The sequence below is a fragment of the Felis catus genome, chromosome D4, assembly GCF_018350175.1.
Source record: "Felis catus isolate Fca126 chromosome D4, F.catus_Fca126_mat1.0, whole genome shotgun sequence".
Classification (NCBI taxonomy): Eukaryota; Metazoa; Chordata; class Mammalia; order Carnivora; family Felidae; genus Felis; species Felis catus.
In genome coordinates, this window is record NC_058380.1 from 81766979 (window position 1) to 81784512 (window position 17534).

At 39.3% G+C, this 17534-nt stretch overlaps 3 protein-coding genes and 1 pseudogene across 3 annotated transcripts in view; 1 reads left to right on the top strand and 3 right to left on the bottom strand.

The window, feature by feature from the left end:
- Positions 1-17534, bottom strand: part of LOC111559126 (olfactory receptor 1L8-like) — a 397653-nt gene that overhangs the window by 339133 nt on the left and 40986 nt on the right. The gene's annotated exons all lie outside the window — the stretch shown is intronic.
- The window catches only part of LOC111557539 (olfactory receptor 1L8-like), a 356757-nt gene that overhangs the window by 298236 nt on the left and 40987 nt on the right, over positions 1-17534 (bottom strand). The window lies entirely within an intron of this gene.
- Positions 12033-12829, bottom strand: LOC105261126 (annotated as a pseudogene).
- LOC101094217 (olfactory receptor 1L4-like) lies at positions 13241-14265 on the top strand. Its single transcript, XM_045043969.1, is given in 2 exon segments — positions 13241-13325; positions 13328-14265. Coding segments are annotated over 2 exon segments (1023 nt in total).

The window sequence follows — 17534 nt, forward strand, 5'->3', positions numbered from 1 at the left end:
TTTAATAAATTTAAAGATGCCAGCCAATGTATACTAGGTTATCATGGTAACATAGAGGTAACTAGCATAAATCTGACCTATAATTCTGACTGATGGGAATTAATGACCTCATTTTATTTATTACTTATTTATTTGAGTGACCTCATTTTAAAGATGAGGAAACTGAAGTTCAAAGAGGTAAAGTGACTTGCCCAAAGTCACTAGCAGGTAAGAATAAACAGAATTCAAACTCAGAATTGACAAAATCTACATCCCAAGTGCCTACCCAAACAGCATGAGAAGAAATGCAAGCTGTCTGTGGCCACACCTTAACTTGTGTGAGGCTATCACCAAGAATAGCCATGACCTTCCCCCAGAGGCCCTGCTTGGCCTCTATTCCAGAAGAGTTATGAACCAGGTGACCAATGTTCTGATCAGGACATCAACATTTTTGTTCTCAATGTAAAGTATATTTCTTTGACTACACAATGAAATGGGTGTGTCTGGATAATCTGTTTCTCTGACAGCGGGACAGTGTTGGGATACATTATGGCCATGGTTACATTGGTAATGACTTGATGTCCTGAGAGGCTCTAGGCTTAATTCCCAAGCAGCCATTCACAAGGAGAAGACAAACTTTTACCCCAGAGCTCTATTTAATTAGGCTGTAAGAAGCTACCCTTAGTGGTTAATTAGCATCAAAGTAAAGAATCCTGGAGGTTCACCAGTAAGATCTCCCCAGAGCCTCGTTAAGAAAGTTGTGATTGGATTTTGTCCCTCTGAGGGAACTTCTCAGAAACTTTTCTGAGGGAACCTCTCAGAAACTTTTCTGGCACAATGTCATTAGTGAGTTCTCCTGCTTTACCCTGAGCTCCTCTCAAAGGGCCACATTCTGCTTTGATTCCACAAAGGGAATTGAGGATGCCATAACTCTAAGGCCTTGCCTTCTCCCATCTGAGCTCAATCCTGTAAGGGCAGCTTTGGAGGGAGTTACTGAGTAACCGGTTTTAGAGGGAGACAGTGTTCAAACTAGTTGTAGCCAGAACCTTTTCCCTTATATGCTTTGAAGAAATTTATCCTTTAGGCATAGAAATCAATTCTCCCATTCTTGTTGGTCTCCTAATTAAAAATCTTAGCAATAGTGTCTATCTACTTTATCTGAAGCAGTGGTTCTCAGCCTCCTCTGCACATATAGCATCACCTGGGGAGCTTTTAAAAATAGCCTGAAAGGGGTGCCTGGGTGGCTCAGTTGGTTAAGCATCCAACTTCCACTCAGGTCATGATCTCGCAGTTTGTGGGTTTGAGCCCCATGTCGGGCTCTGTGCTGACAGTTTGGAGGCTGCCTCAGATTCTGTGTCTCTGTGTCTCTCTCTGCCCCTCCCCCACTTGTGCTCTGTCTCTCTATCAAAAATAAATAAAATGTAAAAAAAGAAAAAGATTTTTTTAAAAAGATCCTGATGCCCAGGACCACACCCCAGACCAATTAAATCTAAACCCCTGAGATGTAACCCAGGTATCAGTTTGAAAGCTCCCAGGTGATTCCAATAAACAGCCAAGCTTGAAAACCACTGACCTCTTTAAGGGACTTCAGTTGGCTTGTGAAATTTGGTAGAGCCACGGTTGTTATTTTAAGGTTTGGCAAATTAATGACCTTCTTCCTCTGTCTCCTAGGTATGTTTTTAGCTATCATAAGGTATTTAAGGTTTTTATATGTCAATATTTGATGGAAAGAAGGCATTGTGTTAAAATATTTTAATTCTATTTTTCTCACCTTCCTTATTTCTTACCATTTTTTACTTTCTGAGGATACAGATACCACATGAATACAATCTAGTTGTGAAATTCAAGTAGAAGCTATACTGTACAAACTGAAAAGCCCTCCTGAATTTCACCCACAAACTTGTTACATAGAGGACAATATATTTACATATGCAAATATAAAGATTAAGAGCACTTGTGACCAGTACTGGCTGTTGTATGGAAGCCTTGAATCACTATTGTACACTTGAAACTAGTACATTAACTAACTGGAATTCAGCTAAGTTAGCTAACATTAACTAACCGGAATTTAAATAAAAACTTAAAAAAATTTTAAGACTCTAAGTAGAAAAAAATATATTAAGAGCATTGAAATCATACTGCATAAATATATTACCTTTGGACTTGACTTTTCATCTAACGAGATGTCTTGAGGGTGGTTTCAAGTCACTACTATCCATGATATACTATTGTTTTTAACTTGTTCATTTATTTAACTTATTCTTTTAATAGTTTATAATATGAAACTACCATAATTTATTTAACCATTCCTCTATTCCTGGACATTTTAAAAGTTTCTATTTTCTCTTATATCTATTACAAAAAATACTTCTATGAACACCTTGTGTTCAATATGAACACATATTGTTCAAATGCCTTATATACATAAAAGTGAAATTTGAGAGATATTGTCAAGTTGTTCTCCAAAATGGCTGTGTGCATTTCTGTGCCAGCCTGTAGTGCATGAAGCACCTTTCCCCTCACACATTCAACACCATATAGTATCAACATCAACATCTTCTATGTTTACTAATATATTCATCAAAATAAATAATACTTTATTGTCTTTTATATGTTTATTGATCCTATTTCTTTCATTGTGAATTACCTGTTTATCTCCTTTTCTCATTTTCCTATTAAAGTATTAGCCAGAATGGACTTTTGTTATTTTTACTTTTTTTAATTTTATTTTAGATAGAGAGAGTACACAGGTGGGGGAGAAGGGAAGAGGGAGAGAGAGAGACAGAGACAGAGAGAGAGAGAGAGAGAGAGAGAGAGAGAGAGAGAGAATCCCAAGCAGGTTCTACGCTCAGCAAGGTGCCCAGTGCTGGGCTCAATCCTACAAACCATGACATCATGACCTGAGCAAAAACCAAGAGTCAGACAGTCAACCAACTGAGCCACCCAAGTGCCCCAGCCAGAGTGCATTTATATGCTGCAACATTAAGTTAATCCCCAAATCCCAATAGTTTCACATGGCAAAACTTTTTTTCTTGCTCACATAATATGTCTGTTGCAGGTCACCAGGGCTGTTCTATGGATAGTGACTCAGAGAAAATCATGCTGATAGAGGTCCACCAGCTTATCAAAAACCTATGGCCTCCTTATCAGGGAAAGATAGAATGGAGAATTTCATGTGGTTTTCTGTTGCCTTAATCCATAAATAACACACATCACTTAAACTCATATTTCTTTGGACAGAAGTCCCCATGTGTTCACATCAAACTGCAAGGGGTGGGAAATGCAAGTTTTCATATGGAATATTTGGTAAACATCACTGCTCCTGTAAACATCCTGTAAACATCACAATTGGAATATTTGTCGTTTTCTTATTGATTTGTTAGAGTCTTTTCTATCACATGAATACTAATCTTGTCTGATACATATATATACATCATCAGTATTTTCTCCAAATCCTTTGACTCTCTCTTAAATTTTTTTAATGTTTATTTTATTTTTGAGAGAGAAAGACTACTGTGAGCTGGGGAGGAGTAGAGAGAGAGAGGGAGACACAGAATCTGAAGCAGGCTCCAGGCTCTGAGCTGTCAGCACAGAGCCCGATGCGGGGCTCGAACTCACAAACCACAAAATCATGACCTGCACTGAAGTTGGACACTTAACTGACTGAGCCACCCAGTCCCCCCCCCTTTGACTCTCTTTTAACCCTGTTCATGACATCATCGGTCACACACACGTTTTTGCTTTCATGTAGTCAAATCTGCCCACTTTTTCCTTTACAGCTTCAAGGTTTATATCTTGCTGAGTGTTATTCCATCCACAAGATTATAAAAATATTCGCCTATAATTCCTTGTTACCATTGTAGGCATTTTTACTTTTTATATCTTCAAATCCTTCTAGATCTTATTTTCATAGGTGGTATAATATTGAGATCTAAATTTATTAAATTTATCTTTTACTTGAATATACGATTGTCTCACAGTTTTCTTTCCTGCCCCATCCAAAAAAGCTAAATGTCTTTATTTTGGTCTATTTCTGGATTCTACTCTGCTCCATCAGCAGAGTAGAATATAGGATTTTATATTCCCATACAAATACTATGCTGCTTTAACTATCAAAGTTTTGTTGTGTGTTCTTCCGACTAGGAAGACAAACCCATCCTCACCATTTTGCTTCGTTTTCAAAATTATATTGTTTTGTACATTTTCTCTCATTAACATGTTTTATAGTAGACTTGACATATTCTATAAAGAATCCTTTTAGAATTTTGTGAGTCTATTGAATATATGTATTCATTTGGGGAAGTTGACATTTTTACTATATTATCTTCCCATCCAGAAATATGGATTATGTCACCAATTGGTCACTCTCTATTACCTACTACTTACTTATGGGTCTTTGCTGTCAATTTTATTTGGGGAGAGATCATTCCTACTGATGTAAATAAATAAATTAAATACTCCTTCACTGTTCTGGAGGAGCCCCTGAGCCAGGATAGTATCATTGCAGAGCATCAGATTGAGATAGCATGTGTTTTGTTACAAGTGTAAATGACTGTCTTCATTGGACGGTGGTATCTTGGGAGATAAATGATATTGGTTCCTCATAGGGTTGCTAAGTCTGGCAACCCTACAGTCCTCTGGTGTGCCCAGAAGTACACTTTTAGACTTGAATTGGGGAATATGAGAACATGGAAAAGGGGACTTTCCTCGGGGAAAGGTAAATGTGCCATAAGAATTTGCTGCTGGAACAAGGAAAGAAAAGATCAAAAGAGTTCACAGCCAATGCACCTAGGGACAGTGAGATCGGCTATCTACTTTTATGGTTTTCTCTAGTGTTATCTCTTTGTGTTACCTTCAAGTCTTGTTAGAGTCTGTGACTACACAGCCTTGAGCATTGTGTCTTAAGAGATCATGGAAGAGGATCTCAATCACACCTTGCCCTGAAACAAACCGGAACAAGCAGCAGCAGCAGAAAGACAAGCTCACAGGAGGACCAGCAAGAACATTCTGTCTTGAGCATGGGGGCATGCCCAAGAAAACTGACGTCTTTCCTTTTTTAAGTTTTTATTTTAATTCCAGTTAGTTAACATAGTGTTATATTGGTTTCAGGTGTACAATATAGTCATTCAACACTTCCATACAGCACCCTGTGAGAGGTGACTTTTCAAGGGACAAGCAATTCTCCCAAAGAACTAAAAACTTGTAAACATTCAGGTTTCAGGTTATATATGTTCCATCACCAAGATTCATGCAAAGCTCCCATTCCAGACCAGATAGAACAATGCGGCTCTCCTCCCCCTTAAAAAAACGAGTAAAATTGGCATCACTCCATGTTAATTCTGTATAATTATGTATCACGAACCACCTAGAAAACATGGGCTGTTACCCAGGAGAGACTTTGAAGGATGTACACCAGAGAAGTAACCAAATAATTACAAAGTTATTTATAATTTATACAAACCACTCTGGTCACCAGGTGGGGTTGTGAGGGAAAACTTCCAGTTGTCCGTTTGCCCTTCTCTCCACCCTTGTCCACCCTGCTCTGTGCTCCTTGAGGGGAGCTGTATCAAATCTTAGGCTGAGATCTGTATCTAAATATTCCTTTCAAAAAACTCAGTAATAATAAAATAAATACCCTAATAAAATAGGCCAAAGACTTTAAAGGCACCTCCGCAGCAATGATATACAGATGGAAAATAAGTATAGGAAACAATTCTCAGCATCACATGCCATCAGGGAAATGCAAAATAAAACCACACTGTGATACCACAACACATCTATTAGAATGGCCAAAGTCCAAAACACTGACAACACCAAATGCTGACAGAAATGTAGACAACAGGAATTCTCAACTGATAGGAGGGCAAAAGGTACAGACCATCTAACAGTTTCTTACAGAACTAAACATATTCTTAACATATGATCCAGCAATCACACTCCTTGGTATTAAACTAAAGGAGCTTAAAACTTATATCCATATAAAACTCTACATATGGATGTTTAGAGTACCTTTATTCATAATTGCCAAACTTGGAACTACCAAGAATATTGCTACCGTCCTTCAGTAGGTGAGTGTATAAAGAAACAGTGGTACATTTGGACAGTGAAATATTATTCAGTCCAAAAAAGAAATGAGCTCTCAAGTCTGGAAAACACATGGATAAAACTTAAATGCATATTACTAAATGAAAGAAGCCAATGTGAAAAGGCTACAAGCTGATTCCATTATATGACATTCTGGAAAAGGTAAAACTATGGAGACAGTAAAAAGATCAGTGCTTGCAGGACTCTGGTAGAGGGAGGAAGGAATAGCTGGAACACCAAGGACTTTAGGGCCAGTGAAACTATTCTCTATGATACTATCGTGGTGTCAGTATACATTTGTCAAAACCTGTAGAATGTACAACAGGAAGAGTGAACCCTAATGTAAACTGTGGATGAGCGATGATAATGCTTCACTGTAGTTCATCAACTCTGAGAACTGTAGCTCTCTGCTGGGGATGCTGATATTTGGGGGGGGGGGGGTTGTGCATGCGTGGGGCCCGCAGGTATGTGGGAACCCTCTGTACCAAGTGATCAATTTTGCTGCAAACCTGTAACTGCTCTTAAAAAATTAAGTCTATTAAAGGGAAAAAATAGAAAAAAAACACAAAATATCTATCTAAAGGCATGATTGCTATGCATTTATAGATGAGGACATGTGGTTTAGTGAAACTAAATAACTTGCCCAAATTCACCCACTCAGTAATTAGTGAAACTGGTGTTCAAAAACAAGAGACCTGGCTTAAAAATGAAGCAACAAAATGTTGAAGAAATGCAACAAAAACCTCTCTCTTACACACACACACACACAAACACACACACGAAATGAGGCTCAAAAAGGTTAAGTATTGCAAAAGCTCACACAGGTTGTAAGAGGTAGAGCCAGCCTCTGAATCTATTCCATCTGGCTCCAGAGCATGTATCTTAATCCCTTTCCCATAACACTACACCTGCACCTAGATACAGTCATGAGGCCATCATGTCAGAAGCCATCACCTCTCCTTCCAGGTAGGCGCAGATAAGCTTACACACAGACTTGCACAGGAGCACATGGATGCACAGAGAGTATGCATGTGTGCGTGAACACACGTGTTCATGTATGTACTTCACATATATGCACATGGAACATCTCCACCCCTGTTCTGCAAGGCCCTAATTCCCTTCTCAGGTATATGAGGCTGCACCTCCAGAGGCCAGGTTCCCCAAGGCTCCTGCACACAGAGCTCAGTGAGGACATAGTAATGTTCTCCTCTCCTGGGAAGCCCACAGGGCCAATCCCCACAGGGCTCTGACATGCACGGAGGACAGGCCCCTGGGTTCCAACGCCCACTGTAGGTAGAGAAAGGAGACAGCACATTCCTGAAACCAGATCTGCATTTCCCCTCGCCTACTTCCTCACAGATTCAGAGCCCGACCTTAACCCCCGGGAGACCCCCTAGTCTGATCAGGACCCTGAACCTCCTCTGTCAAGCCCACAGGTAGGCAGGCTGAGGGGTCCTTGGGAACAGAACCTGGGGGTCAACATCTTCATATGCTCTTCCTCTCTTTTCCTAATCCCATCTTCTCTCCTCCATCTCAAAGACAGGAGACAAGTGAATGAGAAAACGAGGATACTGCAGGGGGTAAGAGCACACATTCTGAAGCTGGACTCCACACCCTCTAGCTGTGTGGACTTAGCCAAGTCACTTCAAGTGCTTCTCCCTCACTTTCATTATCTGTAAAAAGGGGGTACTGTAAAGACTAAATGACTTAATGTACATAAAATTCCTAGAACAGGGTCTGGCACACCTGAGCACTGTGTCACTGCTCGCTACTATATGACCGTGACTGAGAGTATCCACGGGAAGGGGCTGCGATGAAGTGGGTGTCTCCAGTAGGAGACATCGGGATGAGGCACTGCCAGCCCAGCAGAGGGACACTACACGGGGTTTCAGCCAAAGTCCCACTTGAAGCACTTCTGGTCGATCAGATGGATACCCAAAGGTATGTTGAAACAGACGGAAGACAATTGTTCATAAAAAAAGAACCCAGTGGGCATATTTCAAATGTCCACTTGCCTTGGAATCTATAATTTAATGGCCCGGAATGGCTGGGTCAAGCTCCAATCTGACACTAGAGTGAAAATTAGGCAAAAAGGAGCGATTTCAGAGAGCTGAAGAGAGAAGGACCATGCCTGGAAAGGGTTCTGTGGGATCCCTAAGCAGGACACATCTGTTTCAAGACAATATAATACAAAGTTAAACATGGAAGGAATTCCTCACTCCATCCCTACAATCTCACTTCGAAAGGCAACTACACACACATAAACATACACAACACAACAAACACAAATATAAAGGAGATTTATTTCCTTACAGAAAATGAGATTATTCTATATGCATTGTTCTGCAACTTGCTTTTATCACTTAATAAAATATCATGGACAGTAGTGTAACCTTGAAAATATAGCTTAGTAAGGAGTAGCTTCTGCTCTACCATCATACTGCCTGAATTAAAATCCCAGCTCAACCACTTACTAACTGTGGGATCTGGTAAGTTATCTTGCTAAATTCTATTTTTTTAATTTAAATTTTAGTTAACATACAATGCAATACTGGTTTCAGGAGTAGAATTCAGTGATTTATCACTTACATAGAACACATAATGCTTATCACAAGTGCCCTCCTTAATACTCATCACCCATCTAGTCCAATTGAAAATAATAATAATGGGTGCCTATCCAGGATTTGGGGAAAATAAAACCATGAAAGATATGCAAAGCCCTTACCTCAGGTTGGAATCAACAAGAGTACTAATAAATTGGCTAATATTAGCCGTCTCATTTCTTTAGAAACTGTATGCTATTGAGGAGTGAGAATGCACTGTTAATTGTTTTAATAATTTGTGGATATTTAGATTGTTTCGTCTGTTGCTTGTTTTGTTTGTTCATATTTTTTATCTGGTATTATAAGCAGTGCTACAAAAATGTGCATATGTATCTTTGTGCTACACATATATGACTATTTTTAAAGGATAGATTTTTATGAGTGGAGTTGCTGGACAAAGAGATGTAGATTTTTGATTCTGATAGAGACTACCAAAAAGCCTAAACTGACTATCTTCTCATTATCAGTGTACATGAGGGTCATTTTCCCTTTAAATACTGCCAAAGAAATTTACTGACAATCTGATAAGTGAAAATCGTGTTTCAATCTAATTTACATTTTCTGAGCACCAACTAGGTTGGTATGTTTTCTTTGATAAATGTGTTGTAGATATTTTCTTTAACTCAATAGTTAATATTTTAGATTTATTTATGATCTCTTTTTGTGTAATTTTCACATTTTTGAGTACAGTTTTGTCATTCTTGCTTCTACATTTTTTTTTTCTCATTTGGAATGGAATCCACATCTTAACACCGTATAGATATGTTCTTTATTTTTGGATAATACTTCATGATTTGGGTTTTTTACTTCTAGTTTGTTCATTCATATGGATTTTTCTTTCTATGTGGGTTAGATAGAAATCTGGCCTTATTTTTTACAAAGGTTTAGCATGTCTATAGATGAATATCGATATACATGCATAAATACAGGCATACAGAATTCTTTATGGTGGTTCATTGACTGGTTTTTCTTTGTGTGTACCATTCTCCTATTATTATCATTATTACCTACCTTGATTTTTCGTGTTAAAAACTCTCATTATTCTAAGTTTTTCAGAATTATCTTATCTTTTCTAGGTCATTTATTCCTCCAGGTGAATCTTAGAATGACCTTCTCAAGTTCTATTAAAAATGCCCTTAGGGTGTTAATATAGGTGCACTAAAATTTTATTAATTTTAGAAGAATTGATTTTTTCCAGTTTTATTGATACATAATTGACATATAACATTGTGTAAGTTTAAGATGTACAACATGATGATATGATATACTTACATGTTGTGAAATGATTCCCACAGTATGGTTAGTTAATGTGTCTATCACCTCACATAATGATCATTTCTGGTTCTTCTATGAGAACATTTGAGAAGTACTCTCTTAAATTGAATGGCAATTAGGAGGGGCTGGGAGATGGGGAAATTGGGGGACGTTTAAGGGTACAAACTTGCAACCAGTAACTGAATAAATCCTGGAAACTTTTTTAATGTTTATTATTTTTTTAAAAGTTTACTTATCCATTCTGAGAGAGAGACAGAGAGTGTGAGTGGGGGAAGGGCAAAGAGAGGGAGAGAGAGAATTCCAAGCAGGCTCCACACTGTCAGCACAGAGCCTGACACAGGCCTTGCACTCAAAAACCACGAGTTTATGACCTGAGACAAAACCAAGAGTCAGACACTTAACTGACTGAGCCACCCACGTGCCCCAATGTTTATTTATTTTTGAGAAAGAGACTGAGCACAAGTGGGGGAGGGGCACAGAGAGAGGGAGACACAGAATCCAAAGCAGGCTCCAGCCTCTGAGCTGTCAGCACAGAGCCCGACGCGGGGCTCAAACCCACAAACTGTGAGATCATTACCTGAGCCCAAGTCAGATGCTCACCCAACTGAGCCACCCAGGTGCCCCATTCCTGGAGATTTAACACGCAGCAAAGACAATACTGAATTATATATAAACTTCACAGTTTCTAAGAGAGAGATCTTAATTTTTCCCATCACGAAAAAAAAATGATAATTATCTGGTGTGATAGAGGTGTTAGCTAATCTTATACTGGTAATCATATTGCAATAATTAAATGTATCAAATCAACACATTTTACAACTTAAGTTTGCATGATGCTATATTTCAATTATATATTAATAAAATAAATAATAAATTAATAGCTACTCTCTTAGCAAATATCAAGTATGTAATACAATATTGCTAACTTTTATCACCACACTTTACATTACATTTACAGAACTTACAACTGTAAGTTTGTACCTTTTGTTCAGCATGTCCCCATTTCTGCCATCTCCTAGATCCTGGTAACCACAATTCAACTCTTGGTTTCTATGAGTTTGTCTTTTTTAGACTCAGAAATAAAAAAAGAAGGGAATCTTGCCATTTGCAATAACATGGCTAGAACTTGTGGATATTATGCTAAATAGAAAGACTGTATGATAGCACTTATATGTGCAATCTCAGAATTGACATTTTTAAATACTGAATCTTCCCTTTTTAGAAGTACAGTATCTCCATTTATTCATACATCCTTTTGTGTTCTGTTACACTTTCTTCAGATAGATCTTTCTCATTTCTTTTTACTTGTTTCTATCAGATTTATTCCGAAGTCTGTCTGTCTGTATTCCTTCCTTCCTGCCTTCCTGCCTTCCTGCCTTCCTTCCTTCCTTCCTTCCTTCCTTCCTTCCTTCCTTCCTTCCTCCCCTCCTTCCCTCCTTCCCTCCTTCCTTCGGAAGAAACAATGGTTGATTTTTTTTATTTAGTGATTCATCACTTACATATAATACCCTATGCTCATCATAACTAGTGCCCTCCTTAATACCCACCCCCCCACCCACTTCCCTTCATCAACCCTCAGTTTGTTCTCTATCACTAAGAGTCCTTATGGTTCGTTTCCCTCTCTCTTTTTTTTCCTTCCCATATGTTCATCTGTTTTGTTTCTTAAATTCCACATATGAATGAAATCATATGGTACTTATCTCTGACTGACTTATTTCACTTAGCATAATATACTCTAGCATCATGCACATCATTGCAAATAGCAAGATTTCATTCTTTTTGATGGCTGAGTAATATTCCAACAATTTGGTTTATTTTTTTTTTAATGAAGTTACCAAGCTGCTGAATCTTAAGGTCTCAACAAATGTTGTACCTTATTATTTTCATTAAACAATAAGATCTTCTACTTTTATTATTCCTGGTTAAGAGCAGTTTTGTTACTACAGCTGTTTCCATTTGCCAAACAGTCATCACAGACAGTTTAACATGGTGGCTACTGCTTTCAGGGAATTCTATCTGATGAATCCTCACCTCCACCACAATAGCTGCTGGCAATCTTTCATCAAAAGTCCATCCATCAGGACTTCTCTATCATGGTTGGCAAAGCAGTCCTGCTTTGGGTGCCAGGGCTTCATCCAGCTAAACATGATATTCCTGAAACCCCATGGATATTCCTTGTGTCATTTTTAAATATGTCTGAAAGCAATGCTCTAAACAGGTGGTCTCTTCAGGTTTTATTCCTCTTGTTGTGGGGTCTTTAACACAGCCCAAAAAGCAGGTTGCTGGAAATTTATTGTAGGTTCCAAGAAATTCCTTAAATTGTTTTATCTGATCAAATTGTTGTATTTGGTACTTGTATTGGGTACATATTCTTTTGGTATGTTTATCAGTCACCTTTTCTGATGTATGAGTTTCCTTTTTACTCTGGAAAGTTAGTTCTCCAACCTTCACCTGAGTGTCTCCAATAAGGCCTGATTACTTACTGAAGCACAGGCTCTCACATCCTATACCAGTGCAAGGTTGGGGGGCTACATTGCCAGTCAAGTGTAGAGGCAGAGGATCTGGATCAGGGCAGGAACTTCAGGCACCGGATAGTTACACTTTCTTGCCATTGCCAATTGAAATTTGTCACTGCATTATATTTTTCTACTACAGGATAAATATTAATATTTGTACATGTATCTTGTATCTGACTACTTTGAAAAATCTTCACAGGTTTAAAAGTTCTAATATGAGTCCCTAGGAGCTTTCTAGAGTGTCAGTCAAGTCAGTTAAAAATAATTACATATTCATATTTTAAATATTTGTGCCTATTTCATTAACTTTGCTTTTTCACTGGATTACACTGCCATCTGAAAATACACCTTACCAGTTGAAACAGACACCATCCTTGCTTTGTCTTTCCCATAATTGGTGGGAATGAGACTCTTATATTCAAAGTTTTCTACTCTGGTAAAATTTAAATGTTTAGAATAAGGGTTTCATAATTTTTTAGTCAGAATAATTAATACATATAAAGCCATCCCCTAGGTGAAAAAGGAAAAAAAATCAAGGTTGTTTCTTGACGAACTCAAGAAGAATCTTTTGAAAGATAATTAAGAAAACTCAGAGAAATTTGGCTAATAGAATTTCAAAACAAACAAATATCCTGAAAACACAAGGGAAACTTTAGTTTCTCATTTAGAAAGCAGCTTGAAATTTTCTTATTTTTCTCCTACTGGATTTTATTCCATTTTTTCTGGAAGGTCTTCAAGTAAATGTTCTTTACAATCAAAACAAATACCAGTGAGCTTTTTTACATGCTGGAGATTAGGGAAGAAGCTGACTTGATGAAATTGCCCTTCACATCTCTCCAACTACTTCTCCACACCCTGTCCAGGAAGGCACAGACATGGAGACCAAGAACTACAGCAGTGACTCAGGCTTTATCCTCCTAGGCCTCTCTTCCAACCCTCGGCTACAGAAACCTCTCTTTGCCATCTTCCTCATCATGTACCTGGTCACCGTGCTGGGCAATGTACTCATCATCCTGGCCATCCACTCAGACCCCCGACTCCATAACCCCATGTACTTTTTCCTCAGCAACCTATCATTCATGGATATCTGCTTCACAACTGTCACTGTACCCAAGATGCTGGTGAATTTACTATCAGAGACAAAGGCTATCTCCTTCCTGGGATGCCTAGTCCAGATGTACTTCTTCATAGCCTTTGCGAACACTGACAGTTACCTGCTGGCCTCCATGGCCATAGACCGGCTGGTAGCCATCTGCCACCCCTTCCATTACAATAGGGTTATGAACCCACGGCGCTGCCTCCTCATGCTGCTGGGTTCTTGCACCATCTCCCACCTGCACTCCCTGCTCCGTGTGCTACTCATGTCCCGCCTGTCCTTCTGTGCCTCCCATGTCATTAAGCACTTTTTTTGTGACACCCAGCCTGTGCTAAAGCTATCCTGCTCTGACACGTCCTCTAGCCAGATTGTGGTCATGACTGAGACCCTGGCTGTCATTGCGACCCCCTTTCTGTGCATTCTCTTCTCCTACCTGCGAATCATCGTCACCGTGCTCAGAATTCCCTCTGCAGCCGGCAAGTGGAAGGCCTTCTCTACCTGTAGCTCCCACCTCACTGTAGTGGCCTTGTTCTATGGGAGTGTCATCTATGTGTATTTCAGGCCCCTGTCCATGTACTCAGTGGTGAAGGACCGGGTAGCCACAGTCATGTACACAGTAGTGACACCCATGCTGAACCCCTTCATCTACAGCCTGAGGAACAAAGATATGAAGAGGGGTTTGAGGAAATTAAGGGACAGAATACACTCATAAAATGAAAAAAATAGATGGAACAGTTTAAATGGGAGATGACCCAAGAAATGGTCACATCATCTTTCTTTACTACCCATTTTTCACATGACATTCAAAAAGGTCATAGAAGGTAGTGTTGAAAAGCAGTAAGAGCCCTGGCCTTAAAGCTAGAACACTTAGTTTCTATCAATAACATTGACCAAATATATGTGTAATCCCAGGACAAGTGCTGCTAGGAATCCACATTTCAGGAAAACCATTTTTGCCCCCTATAAAATTAAAGCTATCTTGAAGAGCAATAAAGCATCTCCAAATCCCTCCTCTATGGGCTTTACTTTGGCTAGTATTCAAGAAATTAAAAAGTCCTATTCATGTTGAGGATAAGAAATTACATGAATTTGGTAGGGAATTGGGAAAGACTTCTTGGGATAATGACCTAAGATCGCACTTAAGATGTATTGATTTTGACAGAGCAAAGTTCAATAGAGTAGGAAATGGACAGAGAGCATTTCAAATAGTGGGAACCATACAAAGAGGAAGAGGCAATAAACACTGGAATGTGTCTGAGGGACAGCAGAAACTCCAATGCCGCTTGTTCAATTTGAGAACAGAAAGAATAAGGCTGGAAAGATGGAAGAATCTACAAAGCAGATTTAGTGCCCCCACCAAAACCACGGAGTCCTCACAGTGAATTCTCAGCACTTGACTCCTTTTCCTTTCCCTCTTACTCTGCCTTTGTCCACATGTCCATGATCCTCACAGAAATGCCCTTTATACTCTGGAAGAAAGCAATGTGTGTATTAGTCAGGATAAGCAAGATTGCACTGAGGAAACAATCTCAAAATCGTTGGACCTTGAAACCAAAGGATTAGTTTGTAATCACACTGCATGTTCACCATTGAGAAGTAGTAGGGTGCTGCTCATTTTAAATGTTCAGTGGCCAAAGCTGATAGAGCAGATGCCATTGTAAACATTCATCATCACTCTATGAGAAGCTGAGGAAAACTCTTGAAGATTTTCCACCGGCATTGAAAAACTCTGGTCTGGAAGTGACTCACACCACTTGTGCCTACAACTCACTGTCAACAACTAATCTCAAGACCCCTCCCAAACACAAGGGAGCCAGGAGGCACAATTCAACAGTGAATCTGTCAAACGGAGACCCAATATTATCTGATGAACAGATTTAATGACTACTACACAACTCTAATAACACACAAATACAAACGTATGAATGTGTTGCTTAATCAATGTTCCTGATTATCAATTTCAATAACAAAAATAACATAAAATTGAATACTGTCTCTGGAGTCCTTTAGCCTCAATTATGTCACCAAGTTTTAACAACCAGTGGCCTTTACTAATCATAAGCTTGTTGATGGCTGGAGTTTAAGTTGAATATCAGACCTTAGCCTTAGAAATATAACAAGAGGTGTATGGTGGCCTTATGGAACACAGGGCCACCAAGAGCCCAACATTAAGGTCCCTAACATTGCTGTTATTGCTTCCTCTTCAAGTGATCAGAAAGCAACTAGAAATCCAGGAAATAAACTCAGGTTGCAATTGCCTTCATCTTATACAGCCATACCTGGTTTTCATCACTATATCCCACCAGTCACTCAGTTTTGGGGATGCTGGCCTAGGATTTCTGTATGCTTTCTACTTTCTCTATTTTTGTGCCATAGTTTTAACTAAGCACAGACACTTGAGAATGTGAGGAATGCCTGGCATATATGGAATAAATAAATTCATTAAATATATCTTCAGGTAATTTCTAAACGAAATTAAGTCACTGGGTCCCAGGCAACTGAACATATTATTTTTCTGATTCCACTCTGCCATCAGTCCCACACTCCTTTTTCTCAACAGCACATGGTCACTAAGAAATCAAGATCTTTTATGTATAATCCTACAGGTGTTCTATAAAGTAGATGACAAGTGACCGTGATATAATACATTGAGGAGAGTTACCAATCTGGCCCCCAGGTTAGTCCTAATCTTCTCAGACACAGCTAGAGTGCTGTCTCTGTCAGAATAGAAGGCAGTTTTGACAAGATATCCTGCCACCCTTTAGACGGAGTGAGCTGATGTGAACAGATGCTATCAAAGGACTTTAATCATATTTTTGCTATCCAAACAAAGGAGCCTAGGGTGAACTTGGAAATTAGCTAATAAACATTGGTAAGAATAAAATAAATCTTTTCTGAAAGTACATATAGGCAGATGAAAGGTCTATATGGGCCTTATGAATACCTTGCCAAGTCAGGGGGAAATCTTCTACATGGTTCTTGGATTAGACGGGAAACCCCTTGACAGTTCCTCCTCCCACATATTGTGAGGCTGGTTGAATGTGATAGTAGAATAATAGTAGAGGCATGTCGTTTAATGAGCAAACTGTGACAGGAAATGTTGTGGGTCTTCTACTGGAATTTCATTACATATATGTAAATGTTGAAGATTTTGCTCAATACTGAGCTAAGGAAAAATTGACTTCCTTGGACATAGTTTATCTGTGTATCAGAGTGAATGACATAAACTACGAGGGATGTGAAACATGAAGGCTAAGGAGGACTGGAGAAGAGTGCTGAGTATTTCTGACGTTGAAGAGTCTGAGAGAGAAGATATTAGCAAAGAAGACTGAAAACGAGGAGTCATATAATCCAAGAGTAGAAGGTTCAAGAGATGAGGATATGGATGTATTTCCCCCCACAACAGAAGAATCTCCTTCCAGACAAGCCTCCTCCAGGAGATGTCCCATCAGCAGAACTTGCACATGGAGGAAGCAAATGAGCTACTTAGGGTGGAACCTGGTGTATAACTATAAATACAAACAGCACCGAGCTTGTCCAGAGCCACTGCATTCCCTGCACAGGAGAAGTGTTCTCAGAGCCATTGTTCCTGGATGTGTCAGGAATTCCAGACACATATCATGAAGTCATTCTTAGGGGCGTCCCCAGAAACTTGTTTCATCCGAGCCAGAGTCCTACTGATCTGCATCATAGGTAACCCTGGGCTTGCTGCACAAAACAGAAATGACCAGGGCTTTTGGAAATGAGGAGGTTCAAAAGACAAAGATGAAGTCAGCCAGCTATACACAGGCATAAAGAAACTGAAGACCCGGTCCCAAACCACTTCACCATGGTCAGCTCTCAGATTCCCACTGGCATGCTTAGGGGTTTTAGATTCCCTTCATGGAATCCATCCACCACCACCAAGCCCTGCCCTCAGCCTCCAAACACCTGCCCCTTGTCAGGGAGGCGGTATTCTGCTACTATATCAGAGGAAACCAA